This window comes from Podarcis filfolensis (assembly GCF_964270895.1).
Source record: "Podarcis filfolensis genome assembly, chromosome: 6".
NCBI lineage: Eukaryota > Metazoa > Chordata > Lepidosauria > Squamata > Lacertidae > Podarcis > Podarcis filfolensis.
Window position 1 is genome coordinate 11920928 of NC_139609.1, and position 21344 is coordinate 11942271.

The 21344-nt window shown below is 43.7% G+C and overlaps 2 protein-coding genes across 6 annotated transcripts in view; one reads left to right on the plus strand and one right to left on the minus strand.

Annotated features, from left to right (window-relative positions):
- The window catches only part of TPR (translocated promoter region, nuclear basket protein), a 61230-nt gene extending 60705 nt beyond the window's left edge, over window positions 1–525 (minus strand). For both annotated transcript variants that reach the window (XM_083620080.1, XM_083620079.1), the window contains exon 1: window positions 161–525. In XM_083620080.1, coding sequence (XP_083476206.1) covers window positions 161–311 — 151 coding nt within the window. In that variant the 5' untranslated portion in view covers window positions 312–525. The remainder of the gene's footprint in view (window positions 1–160) is intronic.
- Window positions 526–1575: 1050 nt separating this feature from the next.
- On the plus strand, window positions 1576–21082 carry ODR4 (odr-4 GPCR localization factor homolog). Of its 4 annotated transcripts, XM_083620109.1 has the most exons (14): window positions 1576–1697; window positions 2682–2811; window positions 3736–3870; window positions 4957–5052; window positions 6110–6216; window positions 7334–7370; window positions 7768–7908; window positions 8673–8768; window positions 10147–10215; window positions 11388–11516; window positions 12883–12973; window positions 15063–15248; window positions 18007–18099; window positions 20692–21082. In XM_083620109.1, the coding sequence occupies exons 2-14, from the start codon at window positions 2713–2715 to the stop codon at window positions 20757–20759; spliced, it is 1347 nt and encodes a 448-aa protein (XP_083476235.1). In that variant the 5' UTR covers window positions 1576–1697; window positions 2682–2712; the 3' UTR covers window positions 20760–21082. The 4 variants fall into 4 exon arrangements, with proteins under 4 accessions (XP_083476235.1, XP_083476236.1, XP_083476237.1 ...); XM_083620110.1 differs by lacking the exon at window positions 3736–3870; XM_083620112.1 differs by lacking the exon at window positions 1576–1697 and having other exon boundaries at window positions 3710–3870.
- Window positions 21083–21344: the final 262 nt, after the last annotated feature.

The following is a 21344-nucleotide window of genomic DNA, read 5'->3' on the forward strand; positions in this document are numbered from 1 at the left end:
TGCCATTATTATTATGGAAGAAAAGGATTGCATAATCCGCCCCGTCTGAATCCCACCTCCTTTAACCTTAAAAGCAACAACAACCACCCGCCTCCCTCGCATGAACCAGTCCGGGTCCCTCGGGCCGCTTCCCGCCCTGCCCTCCTCGGCTTCCACTCACCGCTGTCCACTTTGTAGCGCTCGTGCCGGGTGCGGAGCGCCTCGATCTCGCTCTGCTGGTCGGCCAGGAACCGCTCCAGCTTCCCCTGCGCCGACTTGGGCAGCTTGGCCACTTCGGCCCGCTCCAGGACCTGCTGCAGCACCGCCGCCATCTTGGGCGGGATACCTGAGGGAAGGAGCTCGGCGGCGGCGGCGACAACGGCGGAAACGACGACACCCTCCAACCCACAACCCCCCGCGCGCGCCTTTACTTCCGGCCCGTGAGGGGCTGGGAAAAGGGTTGAGTGGCGGGTCGGGGAGGGCGGGCGCAAGACGCGATGGGGGGGGGGAGGGAGAGGAAGGTCGGCTTCTGCGCACGCGCAAAGGTAGGCGCCGGCTTCCGGAGCAGCTCTAGAACACAGAGATAGAAAGGCAGACGTGCCTCCGTCACCGTTGCTTCCGGGTAAATAAATATGTAAGTAAATGAATGAATGAATGAATGAATGAATGAAAATGAATAATATGTAATGAATAAATGAATGAATCAATGAATGAAAAGCGCGGGAACGTCCCTCTGTGTTTCTCCAATTTGGGTCTCCAGTTGTTTTATAGGACTGCAGCTCCCATAATAGCCCTAGCTTCCAGGACCAGAATATTTTGCTTCTAAAAGATTTTCTGGCTTAGGCAAGTCTCCTTAGAAAGGATGTCCTGTTACAGGAAAGCTGACAGAGAACACCCCTCTACAGCTTTTAAACATAATGCATACCACGCAACACACATTTGTAACGTGAACTTCCATGCACATCTGTCTAAGCATCCCTGCAACGCCAATATAATGCCATAACTTGTGACTGCACGCTGGTGCAGCAGTCATAAGCTCCATCTTTTTTGTAGTAATAATAATAATAATAATTTATTAGTTATACCCGCCCATCTGGCTGGGCTTCCCCAGCCACTCCGGACGGCTTCCAACAAAATATCAAAATACAGTAATGCATCGAACATTAAAAGCGTCAAGCCTAGAAAAAGGCGTCAAGAGCACCTTTGTAGTTTGGGCTCCAGAAAAATGGAGTTGTCTGTCTTTGTTTAACTTCTGTGGTTGCTCAAAGGCTGCCTGGAGAAAAATACCCTGTTTATTTCTATGGTGAAATATAGAGATTGAAACTCCGCCCGAAGTTCAAAGGCACTTAGGAGCGGAGTGTCCGCCATATCGGGTGTGGCAAGTTTCCTTCCTTTTATTGAAACACCAGAAGCAAACGATCAAACGATTTTTTTAAAAATAGGTGAGTGGATTAAAGGTGGCAGAAGCAAGCAGTAGAAAGGAATCACGAAGACACAAAAAGGAGGAGGGGTGGTTGGCTCTCTAGCCTTATTTCCGCCACACTCAATATGTCGGGTGCGGAGCGCAGCTTTTTTCCCCTTATGCGCGTGTCGAGTCTTCGTGCGTCACTGAAAGGCGTCCCGGCTGTCAGGAGAGCGGCGGCGGCGGCGCCTCAAGATGACGGACCGTGTGACACCTCAGTGTGTGGCGAAGAAGTTGGACGGTGGGACGCGGGCAGGTGAGAGGCACGGGCTGCCTTACCTGGGAATCTTTCCTCAGAAAGAAAGAAATGTCGGTGCCACTTAAGATATCTTGGAAGGGAACTAGAATAGCCAGGGATGGTGGGAGTCGCAGCATAAACACACTTGGAGGGCGCCAGGTTGGGGACATAGCTGTCAACTTTCCCCCCTTTTTAAGGGAAATTCCCTTATTCCGAATAGGATTCCTCGCAAGAAAAGGGAAACGTGGACAGCTATGGTTGGGGAAGCCTGGCGGAGGTGTGAGGGAAAAGGTCAACGCGGGCGGTGAGTCTGCACCGAGCTCTGCCCTTTCTGGTGGAATGTGGCTTATTATAATTTATTGAATTTATATACCTGCCTATACCCGGGGTTCTCAGAATAAAATCAATATATAAAACCACAAAATAATAATAGTAATAATAATAATAATTTATTATTTGTACCCCACCCATCTAGCTGGGTTTCCCCAGCCACTCTGGGTGGCTTCCAACAAAGATTAAAAATACATTAATACATATTAATATAATATAATATAATATAATATAATATAATATAGTGTGTGTGTGTGTGTGTATATATATATATATATATATATATTAATACTTAAAATAAATAATACATAAAAAATACAAAATGCATAATAAAAAGAAAAACAGCAACCCAATAGCCCCACCAACCCAAAAAAACACATTTTAAAAGGACATAGAAGGGGACGACAGAGGATGAGATGGTTGGACAGTGTTCTCGAAGCTACCAGGATGAGTTTGACCAAATTGCAGGAGGCAGTGGAAGACAGGAGTGCCTGGCGTGCTCTGGTCCATGGGGTCACGAAGAGTCGGACACGACTAAACAACTAAACAGCAAGAAGGATGTAAATCAGATCAACCAAAGGCTTATTCTGAGCATATGTGCTTTCTCAGAGTAGAAACCTGCTTTGCTTCTCTTTTCGTCCTTTAATTTCCGGTGTTTTGCTCATTTGCCAGCTGCTGACTCAGCTTTGGTACATTTGCAATAATGGGAAGGAGCTACTTTGTGGAAGAAGCGGTTGGGCAGTATCTGTCGGAGCTCACCACCAACTCGCAAGCCCTTCACACTGGCCTCTTGGTAGGGCAGGTAAGTGTGCTGTGTGTGTGTGTGTGTGTGTGTGTGTGTGTGTGTGGAGTGGGACCTTATCCACCCAACCTGCTTTCTGTATCATTGTGGTGGAAGCCTCTTCTCTGAATAAATGCTCATAGAGTTTTACTGTCATCATCATCACATGTCAAATTTGTTCGCTGCTGCTGTATGTTGCCCACGACTTACTACCAACCAAAGGGATAGACAGACAAATAACCCCACATAGATGCTTTAAAACCAAGTGATTACTCCTTAAGTTACAATTGTGTGTTTCCAGCTGGTGATTAATAGTTTGATTCTATTACTGTTTACACAGATATAAATTTATCCTTGTTTGTTGGTAAGTATGTTTTGGGTTGCATCTTAAAAGCACAATCCAGCAGGAGGGTCTCTTCTGTACATGCCCCATGGAGTCCACACAGAGGAATTTCCTGCTGGTTTCTGCTCTTTTGGAGCTGTTCCACACTGATTTACTTTGAGACTGATCTCTTCTTGAAATGTCGGAGAATAGTAGTTTAGAAGGGCTGTCTTATGTCAGTTGTTGCAGAACAGTAACCAATAAGGTTATTTGAGGTTTATTATATTATTCTTACATTTTAGAAGGATTACTTTGAAAACCAAGTTATTTTCTGCCAAATCTTGTGTTAAAATTGATATACTGTTAGCTGCTATTATGTTTCCCAGAGAGGGACTAAGTTTTGGGGAGGGGTTTCATTATGGAAACTACTCACAGTTTGAGCTTATGAAGTGACTAAATTAGGCACACTGAAATGCATTGATTTTAGCCTTATTGAAACACTCCTTGTGTGTATACATATATACACACGTGTTATGGTAGATGAACAGTTGTAAAAGTGCTGAAGGGTTGAACTTGGATTCTTTTCTCTCTCCAAAGCTACTTCCTTCCTTCCCTATTTCTAGTGTTCCCAGCAAAGAGACTATGTTGTCCTAGCCATTCGAACACCTCCAAAAGAGGAGGAAAGTAAAAGCAATACAAGTCGTCGTTCAGATTTGTCTAATATTGATGAAGAATGGATCGCAGCACACGCCAATCAGGTCATAAACATTCAGTTGTTGCAGTTGCTTTCACTCTGAAAAGTGCTGTTTTTCTTGTAATGCTATTTCACTTTGATAATTGGTTTCTAAGCTACTCCTAAGTACTGTGTTCTTGTAGTTTATAGTCTGAAACTGTAAACCTTCACAAATTTTAGAATGCTATGCACACCTGTGATAGCTGTAAACTTAGCTGACTCCTGATACTTCATATCCTGGCATCCTCCTGTCTGTTTTGACTTCTGATGTGGCCTTAACTGTACTTTTGGTCCCAATTTTCAAACAATCATAACCTATATATTGCATAGAAAAGGTGTTCCCCATGATCACTGGAATAGTTCATAAATTGGAAGGCCATTGCAAGTATGTTTTTACTTGCATTATTATCTTAAGGAAGGCATGGGCAATGTCTGTAATATAATAAGACGAAGATGATGATGATTTATTCAATATATATACTGCCCTTTATCAAGAGATCCTGGAAGAATATTTCTTTGTTAGTTTGTTAAACTTGTAGCCCACCCTCCTACATAGGTAATGGGGAGAGGTTGTGATTTATCTGAGGCCACCCTGAGGAGCAATTTGAAACTGGGTTTCCCTGTTTCAAGCCCCGGTTGCTAGGTGCTGTGCCATATTAGAGTGTGTTGTGGTATTTAATATACTGCTTAAGAATGTGGAAGTTTGACAGAATACTGTGAGTAATGAAAATGGAAAGAATATATATAATTGAAGAATCACAGACATATTGACAAGATCCCTATAGCTTGTATAGTTTTGCTTGATTATTGTATTGGAATTAGGGTCTGTTCCTTGTAACTGCGCAGATCAGAGGCAGTACCCCTTGAATAGCAAAAGGAGGTCACTACCAATAGACCTTATGTTGCCCATTCCTGAATTAATGTCCTGTAGATGTTGTGTTCATGGGCTTGGCAGATGTCACAGGCATGCTGATTTTTATCTGCTCTGTTTTTCTACCGTGATTGCTGCCACAGTTTTAACTCCCATCAGTCATTGAAATGTATGTTATACATGGCCAGAAATTGTCAGTTGAATAACGGTGACATCATTTGTGTTTGTCTGACTTTGTAGGTGTCACGAATGCTTCCTGGGGGATTGCTAGTCCTTGGTGTCTTTACTGTTGCAGCTCCAGAGCTGGCAAAAGAAATCCAAAATACCTTAAGGAAGGTAAAGGATAATACCCCTAGCATCCCTCTGGACCGGGGTGGGAAATCTGTTACCCTCCAGATATTGTTGCACTTCAACTCTCATCTGCCTCAGCCAGCTGACTGTGGTCCAGCAATGCCTGAAAGGACACTGGTGCACCACTCCTGTCCTAGAAAATACTACTTGAATAGCAGCTAGCCTTCATTGTTTTCTTAAGCATAGTGACCAAAGTGGCTTACAACCGTTATGTGTGTGTGGAAACGCTATAATCAACATACAGTACTAGCATACAACAATGCATTTAATAAAATAACAAATGAAATCTGATAAAATAGAACAGTAAAACAGAGCAGCAGCCCATAAAACGAATCAAAAGCCCTACAAACCAACGAGATAAAAAGTCTCTACTTAGAAGGCAAAATGAATTTTGGGAAGGGAGTTCCAGAGCCACCAAAAAGGCCCTCTATACAAGCCTCTGCCGCTAGCAGAGCAGAGAGACAGGCTTCCCCTTAAGGTCTTAACAACCAAGCAGGTTTGTGTGGAAGAGTGGGAAAGTTCAGTCGGTAGAGTTCAGTCGTTTGAAGGCCACCTCACCTCCCTTACACAACAGCCCCGAGCAAGGGAATGTCAGTTTATTTACCGTATTGGCCCCAATATAAGCAGCACCCGAATATAAGCCGCACCTTTAAAATTGGAGGGGGGCGGAAAGAAAAAATACCTGAATATAAGCCGCTGCATTCCTCGCTGCTCCTGGCTGCATACTGGGCGAGTTGGGGAGCGAGCCACGCTGCGTTGTCAGCCAGGGAGAGGACAGAGGACTGTGTGGGGGCAGCCACCGCTTTTCAGAGCTCCTGCCGCTGTTTGCCTTGTGCGAATATAAGCCACACTTTAACATTTCATGGTTGGAATTGGGGGGGGAAATGTGGCTTATATTCAGGCCAGTATGGTATTTCGTGGTGACCTGCGTAAAAGCAGTTGCACAGTTGTGCGTATGTGGGGTGCTTGCCTGTACTCTTTCTGTTTCTTTTTTAATGAGAACTAGAAACCAATCTTAATTCTCTTCTTAATTCTCTCCAAGCTTGTGTTTTCAGTAGAAAAATCTGTAGCTAGAAAGAGGTTGTGGAACATCTCAGAAGAAGATGTGTCTGACAGAGTGGCTCTTCATCTTTGCCCCGCTACAAAGAAGTATCCTTTTTTTTTTTTTTACATTAAAATTAGGACCTTCATTTTAATGTGTAAAATAGATTTGATTATCTGTGCTCTGATCTGCCTCAGTTAGATAGCTCATGCTACAGTCTTATGCACAATTACTCCTAAGCTGCATTGAAACACAGTTCAACTTGCTTCTGAGTAAACCTGCATAGGATTGTGCGACGATCCGGTTCTTGGTCATGCTGTGTGCCAAAGCCAGTGCTACCACTCAGCACACGATCAATAGCTGCAAAGGAAACTAACACCGAGGTTCACCAACATTATGCATTTGTAGATACAGATGGATTTTTGGGCTTAACTTGATGCTCACATTGTGAGCTACGCACTATGAGAAGATTGAAAGAAAGACGATAGGTTTGGATTTCAGCCTCACAGTCTATCTTGCTTCCCTGCCCCCTGTGCCACTGCCACATCTGCAGCCCTGTCGCGCATAGCAGCTGGGGCGAAAGGTTGGGGGGAAGCAGATAATTGTGCTAGCTTGGAGATGGTGTGGTGATCATGCCCAGATCAGGCCCCGTGATGTTATGTGATGGCAGTGAAATCGGATTGCAATTTAACAGCTCCTGGACCAACCAGTCCCTCTCTTAGAAAAACCCAGTGTGTCCAAAAACCCATTCTGGGACTTTTGACTGGCTGCAACTGGTGTAAACGGCCAACGGCCCTTCCACCCAAGCAGTCAGCAGGCTTAGCTGGGAGAAGCGGTGGTTTGGACAGTTCTGTCTGCTGGATCTAGTTGCTGATTATGAAAAGCAAATGGAACAAATTATTTAACATGGCTCTATTGGGTTTTTCTGGATTACAGGGCTGGGTGCTTTAAATGTAGTAGGACCCTTCTCTGATCAACGTGGCATCTCCTTAAGTATTTGGATAATTGCATAAAGTTTGCCACACATCCTGCTACTTCCAAGTTACTGCTTAGAATACATGGTTATTCTCCTACTGCTGCAAAGTTAGCGAGTGTTTAGCCACAGCTGGGAATAAAGACATTGGCATGACATAAAGGAACGGTTGGAAAATGACTTCTTTTTACAAGTGCTTTTTAAATAACATCCTTCAAGCACACTTGGTTATTATTCCTCAATTTGGAACGAATGCTTTGCCGCACTTATGATGTACAAGATCCAAAGGTAAGTTGTGTTTGCTTGTAGGAGGCGATGTTGTTAACTTTAGGCCTAATTTGGCAGGGAACTGTTTTGCAAGCCCCACTTCAAATGATTGGAGGAATCCCTCAAGCTGTACTCAGTAAACTAACTCATGCACTTCAAGAGAGCCTGCTGAATACATTTTCTTGGTGGAATGGGCCGGTCTCTCTCTTGCAGTTCTTAGCAGCTTGCATGAAGCATTTAACTTCAGATGCAGCGGTAACACTGCCTTAGGCTGCAATTCTGTGCATGTTAATCTAGAGTGAATCCCTTCTGGACATATATGTGGGTAAGCATATGTAGATTGTTCAGACTCTGCAAGAAACATTGAATTATTGCCTTAATAATTTAGCCTCTCCTCTCCTTCTGTTCCCTCATTTAGAGCACAGCCAAGCCGGCAGACTGGAAATATCAGCATGGCCTTGCCACGTCATGGCTATCTTTGGAATGCACAATTAATGCTAATATACACATCCCACTACCAGTGACCTTGGCCAGCCATGACTTAGAGAAAAACACAAGGGTAACAGAACATTTGCTATGCATGACTTACATCTTGTCCGTTTAAGCTAATATTTATATTTTATATTTATGCTGTGAACTGCCCTGAGATCTATAGATAAGGGGTGGTATACAATTTTAATAAATCATAATGTTTTAAGTTAATGTGTATTTATATATTGGCTGTTGGATTCCGCCTTTCCTTGCTGCTTTCTGAGCCTGGACAGCTTCTGTACTCTGCCCATTAAGCCACTTGGAAGATTCAGGACAGATTTAAAAAATACTTCTTCACACAGCGCATTATGAATGTGATGGCCCTTCTTTAGAGACTATGTTAAGGTGCTGGTATAAGATGCGTTTACATATGATATGTCTTAACTATATTTTGGAATCTAAAATAAAAAGTGGGCTGTGATCAGCCGTTATGCAGCCCTTCTTAAACTGTTCTGAACTCATTGGAGCAAGGGTGGAGAGCATTTGGCCTTTACATGTTGTTGAACTACAACTCCCATCAGCCTTTACCATTGTCATGCTAGCTGGAGCTGATGGGAGTTCTAGTTCAGCAATATCTGGAGGATCAAAGGTTCACCACCCCTGCCTTGGAGGAATGGCAGGATACAAATGTGATTTTTTTTAAGTTTAGGGTGTCTGATGATTGAACAGCCCTCTATTGTTCAGGCTTCCATGATGATCACATGTAAATAAAGATGTACTGGGCTGAACATTAAAGTCATGGATTGTTCAGCAATGCAACATGCCTCCTTTTCTTTTGTTTCTGCTTTAAAGAATGGATTAGCACGATGGGCCAAACAGATAGAGGAAGCTGTATTTCTGATCAATGGTCAAGTTAGAGAGGAAGATGCTGACTTACTGGAAGGGCAGGTAAGTGCTGAGCAACGGAGTCTTAATGCTGGCGTAGGTCACAATGTTTAGAGAGGTATGTGTTTTCAGTGGTCAGTTTAGCATAGCTTGACTTGATAAGTACACCTTTATTTTGTAGATAATGGTGCTATTGCAGGAAAGGTGGCCAAATGAGTCTCAAATACTGAAGCCATGTGTCTCTTCTGATCAAGCAGTGTTTTAACTGTCCACATGGTAGTAAGCAAACCATGCATAATGATTTGCCAGTTGACCAGAAGAACTTTATACACTGATCAGAAGGTCAGCGGTTTGAATCCCCACGATGGGGTGAGCTCCCGTTGCTCTGTCCCAGCTCCTGCCATCCTAGCAGTTCGAAAGCATGCCAGTTCAAGTAGTTAAATAGGTGCCGCTGCAGCGGGAAATAAAACAGTGTTTCGGTGTGCTCTGGTTTCCGTCACGGTGTTCTGTTGCGCCAGAAGTGGTTTAGTCCTGCTGGCCACATGACCCAGAAAGCTGTCTGTGGACAAATGCCGGCTCCCTCGGCCTGAAAGCGAGATGAGCACCACAACCCCATAGTCACCTTTGACTGGACTTAACCATCCAGGGATCCTTTACCTTTTACCTTTATACTTGGTAACTGGTAAACTGTGTTCCTCCTTTCAGAATGTTCACCTGCTCCCAGAGTCAAGGGCAATCGCTCAGTAGTAGCCTGCATGCTTTTCATGCAGAAGATCCCCTCTTTGCTCTCTGACATTTCCAGGTAGAGCTGGGAGAGACCCCTGTCCGAAATCCTGGAAAGCCACAGTAGTTAGTGTAGACAGTTCTGAGTTAGATGGATTTGTGGTCTGATCTGGTATGAGACAGCGTCCTGTGGAGGAAAAGAGTATCCCACTAGGATGAGAAATTCGGGATCATTGTGATTGTGGCAATTTATATTTTGTGTGTCTTTAAAAAGAAATGAAAAAGCCCTCTTTCCTATCCGACTTCTTTTTTACAGCAAGGTATTCTGCATCTCCATGCATTGGTCATTCTTTCACCACCAGTTTGATGTACCTAGTCTATGTGTTTATTTTCTGAAACTGGATACCTAATGTTTTGGGGCTTTATATCGTGAAATGTATTTTGCGTATAGGGCTTCCCAAAGTCCTGAGTGACCACCATAGTGCTTTGTAGCCTTGACTGCTGAGGGCTGAGCCCAAGGATAGAATTTGCAGTTTTGTTTGTTCTTCCACACAAATGCAGAATTAAAGACTGTTAGGAGAAAACGTGCAACGTTTTCGGAAAAAAAACGTATCCAACATTTATCTTGTAAAATTCACAACACACAAATTCTGTCTTTGGATATGCAACACGTGAAATATTTTCTCTGCCATTTTCTGTGTTTCAATTATCTTTACAGAAAAAGTCTGCAAGAGGAAACACGCCATCAGCTACTCAGAGCCTTGATGTTCGGGTTTTAATGCAATTGGTAAGTAAATTCACCACTGCAATGGTAAAAAGAGAGTGATGTGAAAAGTCCATGGTTTAGTTCTATGAATTCACTTGATGGCCTTATGTAATCTACTGTTTGTTGGCCTCTGCCTCTCTTCCATGGGGCAAACAGTAAAGGCCTACGGAATATCTCCATAGGAGAAGGTCACTTCCTTTTCTTCCATGCTGATTTAAATTCCCACTGGATTCTTGTTTGAGCTTGATGTTTGGGAGCTTAGCAGCTATAAGAGATGGAAGCTGGGAAGTCCCCTGTTGAAGTCTCCCACTCCCTACCTAAATTGTGGAATTTCCAGCAGAGATGCAGAATATAGCACATAACACTTTATAGCTACTATCTCTCAGCATCAGGGATGAGCACTAAAAGTGCTTTTCAAGTGTTTGGTATTAATAGTCTAAACCAGCCTTTCTCAACCTTGGGTTCCCAGATGTTGTTGGACTAAACATCATCCCTGACTGACTATGGATGATGGAAGTTGTGGTAAACTGTAGGGTGTAAATCTTACTCTAAAGGTTGTTGTAGGTTGCCGACCTATAGAGATGAAGTTGCAAGTCAAATCAGTTGGGGTCTGTACAGATGGCTTGATGCTAATCCTCAAAAGATTAACATGGCTGTGACAGCAGAGCATCTAATTTTGGCAAGCTGTTTTTCAACTGAGACTGAAGCTGAAATCAGGAGTGTTAAAATCTTAATTTATACTGCTGGTGAAAACTGTTGTTCATGTAGGCCAGGCTTCCTCAACCTTGGCCTACAATGTTTTTTGGCCTACAACTCCCATGATCCCTAGCTAGCAGGACCAGTGATCAAGGATGATGGGAATTGTAGTCTCAAAACATCTGGAGGGCTGAGGTTGAAGAAGCCTGATGTAGGCTGATCCCTTCTTGATTTCCCTTGCCCCAAATGCTGATCAATAGTACTTTCAGAATGATAGTAACATCTTCTTGTACAGAGGGGAAAGGGAGTAAGCCCACAATGTGAATACTAGAGAGCTCCATGTTTTAACGTTGCAAAAGGTCGGGTTAAATATATTTTGATGAGAACAGACCATAGCACATATAAAACAGCCGGAGAATTTTAAAACTGTAAACTCTGGAAATGTAAAAGTGGCCGAGAAATTTGTTCTTGAGACTTCTTTATGTTTTCTCTTTCAGTCACGTAGTTCAAACACCAGATCCACAGCAACAGTCCAGATATGCAGCGGCTCCATAAATCTTAAAGGTGCTTTAAAATGCAAAGCTTACATCCATAATAACAAGCCCAGAGTTAAAGATGCTGTTAAGGTACTTTTGCTGCCCTTCAGTCTACTGAAGGATTTGGTCTTAATTCTTTCATCCCAGATATTTTAGCAAGCAAGCAGATTTTGTTGTGTTTTCAGAAACCTGCCATCATACAATTTCAGCATAAAGGTCCTCAGACTGTTTAGTTTCCTATAAATTTGTAAAAACTAAAAGAACAATAGCATACAAATGAACCTAATGGAACGGTATAGTATACAGTTACATAGAGTTCAGAAGGGAAATTCCTAGCTAGGAGTTTCACAAGTATATCCGTACCTACGTTCATTCAGATTTTTAGCAGTTTTTGTCAAAACAGCCATTATGAATTTTACTGTTCTGAACGTGGCATACCTACTCTGATCAGACAGTAAATATAGTAACTTCTCATCTATTGATTTCCTTCTGAGTTTCAACAGTAACTGAAAAACATTTAAATCACAATTCCATATACGTGTCATGCCCCTGTAAAGATGCATTTGATTCTCCACAGCTAATGAATTGCATTAGCATTCCACCTTGGGAGTCCAGGGTTTGGCTGTCCTCTCCTGGGTTTCTGTATGTCTCAGAAGGGCATCCCATATCTCACATGGGTCTGGGATAAAGGGAAATATAGCCAGAGCAGGAGCCTCCAGCCTCTTTGTCTCCAGCCCCTGCAACAGGATGCTAAGGATGCTTCCATTTACAGTGGTGCCCTGCAAGACGAATGCCTCGCAAGACGGAAAACCCGCTAGACGAAAGGGTTTTCCGTTTTGGAGGTGCTTCGCAAAACGAATTTCCTATGGGCTTGCTTCGCAAGACGAAAATGTCTTGCGAGTTCCTGCGGGGTTTTTTTCCTCCCCCCCCTTTTTCCCAAGCCACTAAGCCACTTATCAGCTGATCCGCTAAGCCGCTAAGCCGCTTATCAGCTGATCCGCTAACCCTGCTAAGCCGCTAATAGCGCTAATCCGCTAAGCCGCTAATGGGCTTGCTTCGCAAGACGAAAAAACCGCAAGACGAAGAGACTCGCGGAACGGATTCTTTTCGTCTTGCGAGGCACCACTGTACTTGCAGTATCTGCCTTCCTGCTCTGTCAGAAGCCACAGTTTTCTTCCGTTGAAGGAACCATAAGCAGGTAGCATTTGCAACATGTTCAGCAGCTGCCATTCTCACTTCTGGGATTCTTTGGCATTCTAGAAGATGCAATCTCAGGACTATATTACCCATTCTTTGGCCCTTCGCCCAAAACTGGACCAGCTACCCAGCCCTGAAAGCAGACTGAGCTTTCACATATTGCTTGTTTAACCTTTAATACCTCCCAGAGTTGTTGCCCAGTGGAAAGAGGCTTCAAACGCTGGAATGTCTTTGTATCTTTTTGTTCTTGCCTTTGCAGGCCTTGAAGAGAGATATAATAAACACTCTCTCTGATCGTTGTGAAATGTTATTTGAAGATCTGCTTCTAAATGAAACACCAGGAAAGAAAAGTAAGAGCGGGCGGAAGGAATTGTACGACTATATCTAGTTTTTTTAAAAAATTGCTTTTGAATTTGGATTTTAAAAATGAATTCCTTCTAAGGAATAGGAGGACGTGTTTATTTATTAGTGAAAACAAGGCTGGAGTCATGTAAGTCCATGTGTCTGAGTACTGAATCATAGAATCATAGAGTTGGAAGAGACCACAAGGGCCATCGAGTCCAACCCCCTGCCAAGCAGGAAACACCATCAGAGCACTCCTGACATATGGTTATCAAGCCTCTGCTTAAAGACCTCCAAAGAAGGAGACTCCACCTCACTCCTTGGCAGCAAATTCCACTGTCGAACAGCTCTTACTGTCAGGAAGTTCTTCCTAATGTTTAGGTGGAATCTTCTTTCTTGTAGTTTGGAACCATTGCTCCGTGTCCGCTTCTCTGGAGCAGCAGAAAACAACCTTTCTCCCTCCTCTGTGTGACATCCTTTTATATATTTGAACATGGCTATCATATCACCCCTTAACCTCCTCTTCTCCAGGCTAAACATGCCCAGCTCCCTTAGCCGTTCCTCATAAGGCATTGTTTCCAGGCCAATGCATGTGAAAGCTGCTTATACTACTCTAACAATAACTAGGTTTTTTTCCCGAGCAAATTATTCAAACTAGTTTCTCCCCATTGCTTTTTTTTTGAGGGGGGGAGGGCAATGAATGCAAACTTAACTGCTTGCAGCACAATCTGATGCATGGCCTAGATGTCACTGCACCATTGAAACGGCAATATTATTAATTGCCTGCAATTTTCAATTGCCTCTTTAGGTGGCATAGTTTGTCTACATATGTGCATGCTTTTGCATATTATGGGCCAACTGAGTTTGCTTTTTAGAGTTAAAACAAATAGTTTAGGCTCATTTCCCCTTCTTCTTCCAAGCATTCTGTGCCCTCAAGTTTGCTTTTTGTCATTCATTAGCCAAACTTCCCAGACTGCAATAGCGGATAATCGTTGTCAGTTTACTGCAGTAAAAACGAATTGGAGAGCAACAGGGGGCAGGAGGGGGGAGACATTTGGGACATTTCTCCCCCCCAATACAGGAGAGCAAGTAAAACATCCCGGTTAAATTTTTGGTGGCAGCTTCCCACCTTCCTCAGCAAACTGCTTCTCCAGCACATCATTTGACCTTGGTATCAAAAGTTAGGAGCAGAGCCATTGAAATGAATGGACTGGTCCATTCATCTCATTGCTTCTACTTTGAGTGGAACTTGGTTGGCTACAATCTAATATATAAAATCCTTCTTCCCCACCCCTGGAATAAATCCAGCTTAGAAGACCAGGCAGTGCCTTCAGCAGGCTTACAGCCTTGGAAGAGAATTTGAACAGCTTTACTGAGAAATCACCATATTTTTTGCTCTATAAAACTCACTTTTTCCCTCCTAAAAAGTAAGGGGAAATGTGTGTGCATCTTATGGAGCGAATGCGGGCTGCGCAGCGATCCCAGAAGCCAGAACAGCAAGAGGGATTGCTGCTTTCGCTGCGCAGTGATCCCTCTTGTTGTTCTGGCTTCTGAGATTCAGAATATTTTTTTTTCTTGTTTTCCTCCTCCAAAAACTAGGTGCGTCTTATGGTCTGGTGCGTCTTATAGAGCGAAAAATACGGTATATTTTCCTCCATGTTTGTGGGCTGTCTGAGTGATCAGTATCTGTGGCACAGGATAGCAGACTTGAGATCCCCTTGGCACAGCCATGCTGACACCGCTGCTAGTCGCTCCCTTCTGCCAGATAACTCCTCAACAGAGCTTTCAGACATGCATTCCGTGTCAACACCAGTGCTATGGAAAGATGCGAGTTGGTGACATTGTTATATTGTATGTTTCATTTTTCAGATTTGATACCTCACCAAGTAATCCATATGCTTCTTGCAGCACCTGCAGTGCAGGTTAAATTAATATAAAATTGAGATTGCGTAATTAGGGCATGTGACACACCTATACAGACATAGCACTGATGCTGCCTGAACACATAAACACTGGAGTATATACTAGTAGTCACAATGTCCCTTAGTGGTGTTCAATATTTTATTAATAATATTTTATTTTATATTTCTGTTTTAGATTCTGAAAGGGAGTACCACACCTTGCCTTGCAGAGTGTTTGCTCCCATCGTTGGGTCCAGCATGTTGCTGTGCGACTATAAGTTTGGAGACGAGACAGCCAGGGAAATCCAAGAGCGCTTCCTTGAGATGCTGGATCAAGCTGTTCAACCAGAGGATTTGCAGACAGCTGAGGAAATGAATATGGGTAAATATAGCCACTAAGTTAAGAGGCGGATTACGCTTTGCCAGGAATTACTGAGAGGTTCAACCTGTGGAACAAGCAGAGCTTAACACTGGCTCCTAAAATGTTTTCTGCCTCAAACCTGAGCCTCAACAAGTGACGTCCAAGCAAGAGGGAATGTTGGGTTTAGGCTATTCACTTTCACCCATATTGGTCTAAAGGGTGGCATTATTGGAAACATGGTAGTGGGGCCTAGTGGTGTGGCGGGGTCTGCCAAAGGTCAGTACAAAACAACCAAACTTTAAACATAAAATGTAAGAGAATACCTACAAGATAATAATAATAATAATAATAATAATAATAATAATAATAATAATAATTTTTATTTATACTCTGCCCTTCCTGGTTTAAAAACCAGGCTCAGGGCGGCTAACAATAAATATAAAACATTGATTAAAATGCGACTTAAAAACAGCATAAAACAGCATAGAATACAACATAAAATGCAGCATCAATATCAATAAAATTCAAAAATTCAGGGGTCATTTTTGGAAGAAAAAAACACACCCAGTCAGTAGACATTGAATGATCACTAGGGCTAACTGGCTAAGTTGGTCCTACTAGGGCCAGCAAGGAGACCAGGGAAGAATTTAAATGTGGGGTCACAGAAAGGGTTTCTTCATAGAAGAGGAAAGGGAAAAGGGAATAGTAAAAAGGTAAAGGGACCCCTGACCATTAGGTCCAGTCGTGACCGACTCTGGGGTTGCGGCGCTCATCTCGCTTTATTAGCCGAGGGAGCCGGCGTACAGCTACCGGGTCATGTGGCCAGCATGACTAAGCCGCTTCTGGCGAACCAGAGCAGTGCACGGAAACGCCATTTACCTTTCCGCCGGAGCGGTACCTATTTATCTACTTGCACTTTGACGTGCTTTTGAACTGCTAGGTTGGCAGGAGCAGGGACCGAGCAATGGGAGCTCACCCCGTCGTGGGGATTCGAACCGCCGACCTTCTGTTCGGCAAGTCCTAGGCTCTGTGGTTTAACCCACAGCGCCACCCGCGTCCCTAAAGGGAATAGAGAATAGAGGATCAGGCTAATTCAAATTGAAGGCCAGGCGGAATAGCTCTGTCTTACAGGCCCCACAAATAATAACATTTAATAACATTTATTTTTAAAAAGTAGCTTGTAATGCTTCTTAGGCCTTGCACTCAGTCCAAAATTGGGAATTTCTCATTCACCTTTCTGAGTAAAGACCAAGCTAGATGTGGCCCAAACAGTCCCAGGTGGAATCTTCCAACATCTATCTTTTCCTAAAAGCAACACCATGGGATTTTGAATGATCTCCTCCGCTTCCAGTGTTGCAGACCCAATCAAAATGATACCTGAGCAGTATGTTTTTCCTTTTGCAGCTAATTGCACTTAGGCAGTATTTGAATTAGGGCCACAGCACGGCGGGAAACACTACAGCCCCAGTCCAAATCAGAACAAGAAAGCTGTCTTTGGAGAGCCAGCCAGGAACCTCCTGCATTACGTCTAGTTTGGCACTTGGTAAAAGAGCAAAAGACTTGTTTTCTTTGTGTAAAACCAAAACTGAATATTCAGGGTATAAACTTGGAAAATAGCCCTTGCCTGTGGCTATGGTCCTGGCATGAAAGCAAGGACAGTGGAAAGGAAAAAGGCAACACGACAGCTAAAAGTTCTAGAAACTTGGGTTGTTTGAAACGAGGCGATTCTGCCCTCTAATACTGTATAGATTATGTTGACTACCTTATACAGAGGTACCTTGGTTTGCGAACAGCCTAGTTTCCGACCATTTTGGATTGCGACCAGTTCAAACCTGGAAGTGCACATTTTATTACTACCCAATTTTTTTGGTTTACAAATAATTTTTTTGGATTACGACCCCCCCCCTTTTTTTGAGGCCCCATTGGCGAAAGCGTGCCTTGGGTTACAACCTGTTTTGGTTTACGAACGGACCTCTGGAACGGATTATGGTTGTAAACCAAGGCACCACTGAAACTTTCCATTTTGGGTCCATAGTTCAGTCCTTATGCTGTCGCACCCACTGTTTCTAGTGCTCTCCTGTCCTTCTCTGGTCAGCTTTCTTAACAGTCCCTAAAACAAATTAACTTGACTCGCTTTAGAAGTTTGTAGTTGGAATTAATAAATAATCCATAAATTAGCTTGCACTAAAAAAAAACCAAAAACAAAACCCTAACTTGTTTGGATATGGAATTTGCTATGCTTTTCTATTCTTTAGCATAAGCAAATACGTTTTGCATCAGGAATTTCCTTCGCTAAATCCCTGTTGCTACCATCAAGGGGTTAAGTCCTCTTGAGCAGATCAACACAAATAAGATTTCAGCGAGGGTAATCTCTTCTCCTGTACTCATTCTTTCTTATCTAGTGGAAGACCTAATGAACTCAAGCAATAGGTCTTCTGGCCTCTACAGAGCTGTGTAGGTGTGAGTCACTTTTGAGTCGCTTCTGGCGTTATTGTTGAGATAAAGCCTTCCTAGCATTTTTAGACCCTGAGATATGAGGTTTCAGCCTCATTTCAGTGGTTGTGTGTGTGTAAGTAAGACCCGTGACTGTAGGTATTCTGTACTCGGACTAAATTACGCACATGCGTTTTGCATATGTTTACTTGCAGCTGATCCTACAGTTTTCTGAAGAGTTTGGACAAGGCTGTGTGTTACTGGGCAAGGAGGGGAGACAAGTGTGTGAGAATGGGATTAGGGTGAATCCACAAAGACCATTTTTGTATCTTCTTTCTTAAACCAGTTGAAGTAACCCCCCTGAAGGAATTCCAAGATGTTGTCCAAGAGAAACGGTTGACTAAAGAAGTGCTTCTGTTGAAGCTTCATCAAAATATAGGTAGGTAGGCTCCAGCAATTGCTCTTGCACCAATGGAAGCAATGAGTGGTATTCAACACTAGTCCTACTTGGAGTAGACCTATTGCATTTATCTGCATGACTAATTTAGATTCATTAATTTCAAAAGCTCTCCTCTGAACAGGATTTAGCCGAATACAACCCAGGGGGAAATGAGAAACAGGTGCAGTCGTTGTGGTTGATATTGGCGTCCCAAATGAGCATTCTCTCTACAGTGCATCAGATTGAGCTTCCCAATTTCAAAGGTCATCTGTGATGCCTCATTGGGTATAAAGAACTGAGGGTGGCATGACAGGGTCCTACTAGAACAGAAACGCAGTCTGTTTTGCCAGTGTTTTGCACTTACTTAGCCACCCCTTTAGGATACTGCATGCCAGCAGGGGCACAATTATAACAATTCGTGAAAGCAACAGAATTCAGATGCCTGCTGTGTTAACCTGAACATTTGTTTTAATTTCCTTCCTTCCTTTCCTTCAAAACAAAAACAATTTGCCAAGGCAGCAATCCTGTATCCATTTACCTGGGAGTAAACTTCACTGAAACCGGCAGTACTTAGTTCTGAATAGACATGTGTGGGAATGTACTGTAAAATGGGAGTGGTTTTAGTTAGCGTAAAAGGTAAATGTAAAGGGAATTGGGGGTTGCTCGTGCGTAAGGGAGCTGATGCTCTAGGCAACGTTGTCCCGCTAGACCTTTCCCTGGCTGGACAGCCCTTTCTCCGTGGCTGTGTCAGTCACTGGCAGAATCCGTCAGTGGGTGTTTCCTGAACTTCTTCCAACATAAAAGCTGCTTGACGCCAAGTCTCCGCCTAGCTTCCCTGCGTGGAAGTCTTCTGCGCAGAGTGGGCGTGGCCAGCGGGGTTCCTGGGCTCTCCCCGCTGGTCTCTGTGGAAGAGTCTTGGAACCATCTCTCCGAAGTCCTTCCCTGCTCCCCTTTCTTCCTGGTGTCACGCCGATTTCCTTCCCCAAAGGAAGTGTTCTCTCTCTCCCTGCTGGTCCCTTCTCCTGCATCGTTGGGGAGCCTTACCTCCACTCTTGGCTCCGATGGCAGTTCCCTGACAGTAAAGGTACCCCTGACCATTAGGTCCAGTCGCGGAAGACTCTGGGGTTGCGCGCTCATCTCACTCTATAGGCCAAGGGAGCCAGCGTTTGTCCGCAGAGAGCTTCCGGGTCATGTGGGCAGCATGACTAAGCTGCTTATGGCGAACCAGAGCAGCGCACGGAAATGCCATTTACCTTCCCACTGGAGCGGTACCTATTTCTCTAGTTGCGCTTGATGTGCTTCCAAACTGCTAGGTGGGCAGGAGCTGGGACTGAACAATGGGAGCTCACCCCGTTGTGGGGATTCGAACCGCTGACCTTCCGAACAGCAAGCCCTAGGCTCTGTGGTTTAGACCACAGCGCCACCTGCGTCCCTTTAGTTAGGGAACAAGCATCTATTCCTCAAAGCGTGGGGCAAGATGACAGGACAAACTACTCTAGGCAATGCCCTGATACAGCTTTTTGACTGTTGGCCTTAGAGCAGAGTGTAAATAAAATTATAGGCATATGGGAGCGACTAGAGAAAGTAAAAAACCAAAACAAAAACACACAAATTAAGTCTACGGTCTCTCATCTTTTCCATTCTTTCTCACTTGCTGTCTTTCTTGATATCTGTTATCTGAGTCTTTTGTGGTTGTGGTTGATATCTGTGATGCCTGAATCTCCGAGTGCAAAAGGATAGAATGAGTTATGCATGTCAGAGGCCTCGGATAGATCCCTGAGCTAAGGTAACGGCAGTTGAAGAAAGGGGCTGGGATTAGTCAGTGCACAGAGAGGAAGTGTTATTGTCACATGTCTGGTAAAGCCTTTGCAATGTACGGTGGAGCAACAGGATTTCACTTGCCCTGCCTTGCCTAATGTGCTCCATGTCATGTGTAATTGATGTGTATATGTGTCAACACCTTTATAGTGTCTGTGAATCAGCTTTGAAGGTCCTGTTTCTACATTTTGTGGTAACGTTAATGTGCCTGAAATTTGGAGCAGATCTAGCCCAGGTCCAGTCAATTATCTCTCTATCTTTTTATCTGCAAGCTGAACCTAGCCAGCAGAGATCTGGTAAACCTCAGTCTGTTTCCAGACCTTATTTGAACAGGGGCAGTAAAAACTGTCAGCCTCTCTGCATATTCAGCCTCATAAGTGTGGGGCACCCCACATGCTCACACCTTTCAAGCTTGCTGGGTGAAGGTCATGTATCAATCGTGAAATTAGATTTTGTGCACAGACTTGTCAGCTACATGTTACATCCAACAAACAGAAGCAAGGTGGGGCCTGGAGTCGATCTGTGCAATTGTGCGGCATGTTGATTTTGTATACTTTGCGTTGTCTGTGACGGAATTGAGAAAATATGCGTATCGTTGAAGAGAATGGAAATGGCTATCTGAACCCTTATATATTTTGAATGTTGCTGGTGAACAAGTACTGTGTTTCAGGGACTTCCATTGTGTCTCTGCTAATCTCTTTCCCACTCCTTGCTTTTTGACAATCAAGTTCTCCTTTTTACATACTGAATTTGCCTTTCCTTTGTCGTTTTTAGGAGTGGTGATAGCAGTGGCTGTCGCAATATCCGCAGCAGCCTTCTCCTTCAACTATTTCAGCGACTAGGCTTCGGATACTAAGAGCCAACCTGAAAACTCCAGCCGCCCCAGATGCCCTCTAAAGATGCACGCTTCCAGAACCGATTGCTTTAACAACCAAGTGTGTCACCTAACAATGCCAATTAGCAGAAGCTATCCTTCTTTAGAACAGCTATCCTGTTTCTGCATGCCATAGTGTAGGTGGTATGATTTTTAAGAGGGTGTGTTGGGGGAAGACCAACACTACCGATTGGCAGATTAATACGACATTACTTTCCCAAGTTCACAAAGAATTTGTCAAATGTCTACTTACCTTTCCGCTTACTAATTAAAAGGACCATTGTTAAAGTTGTTATTTTGTGTTTTTCTAGAAATGCTGAAGCTGTGTGCGATTGTGCAAAGTTTGCTTTCTTCTTTAAACTGCCCAACACTTAAAAAAATACCTTATGAGTCTTAGTTCTCCCCTTCCCCCTATTTCTGTGAACATCACTGGGGTGTCTAGGAGAGGGTTTGGGACCCATTCCTGCCTTGGCAATCTCCTAGGGCTTCATGCCAACGGTGTGCGAGGTCAAATGCAAAAGGGGCCAGAATAATGGGTGTGACATTTAAAGGT

Coding starts and splice junctions, on each gene's coding strand:
- ODR4 (XM_083620109.1), top strand. CDS start 2,713: ATGGGAAGGAGCTACTTTGTGGAAGAAGCGGTTGGGCAGTATCTGTCG. Junction 7,371..7,767: donor ATGATGTACAAGATCCAAAG/GTAAGTTGTGTT, acceptor TCCCTCATTTAG/AGCACAGCCAAGCCGGCAGA. Junction 10,216..11,387: donor TTCGGGTTTTAATGCAATTG/GTAAGTAAATTC, acceptor TTTCTCTTTCAG/TCACGTAGTTCAAACACCAG.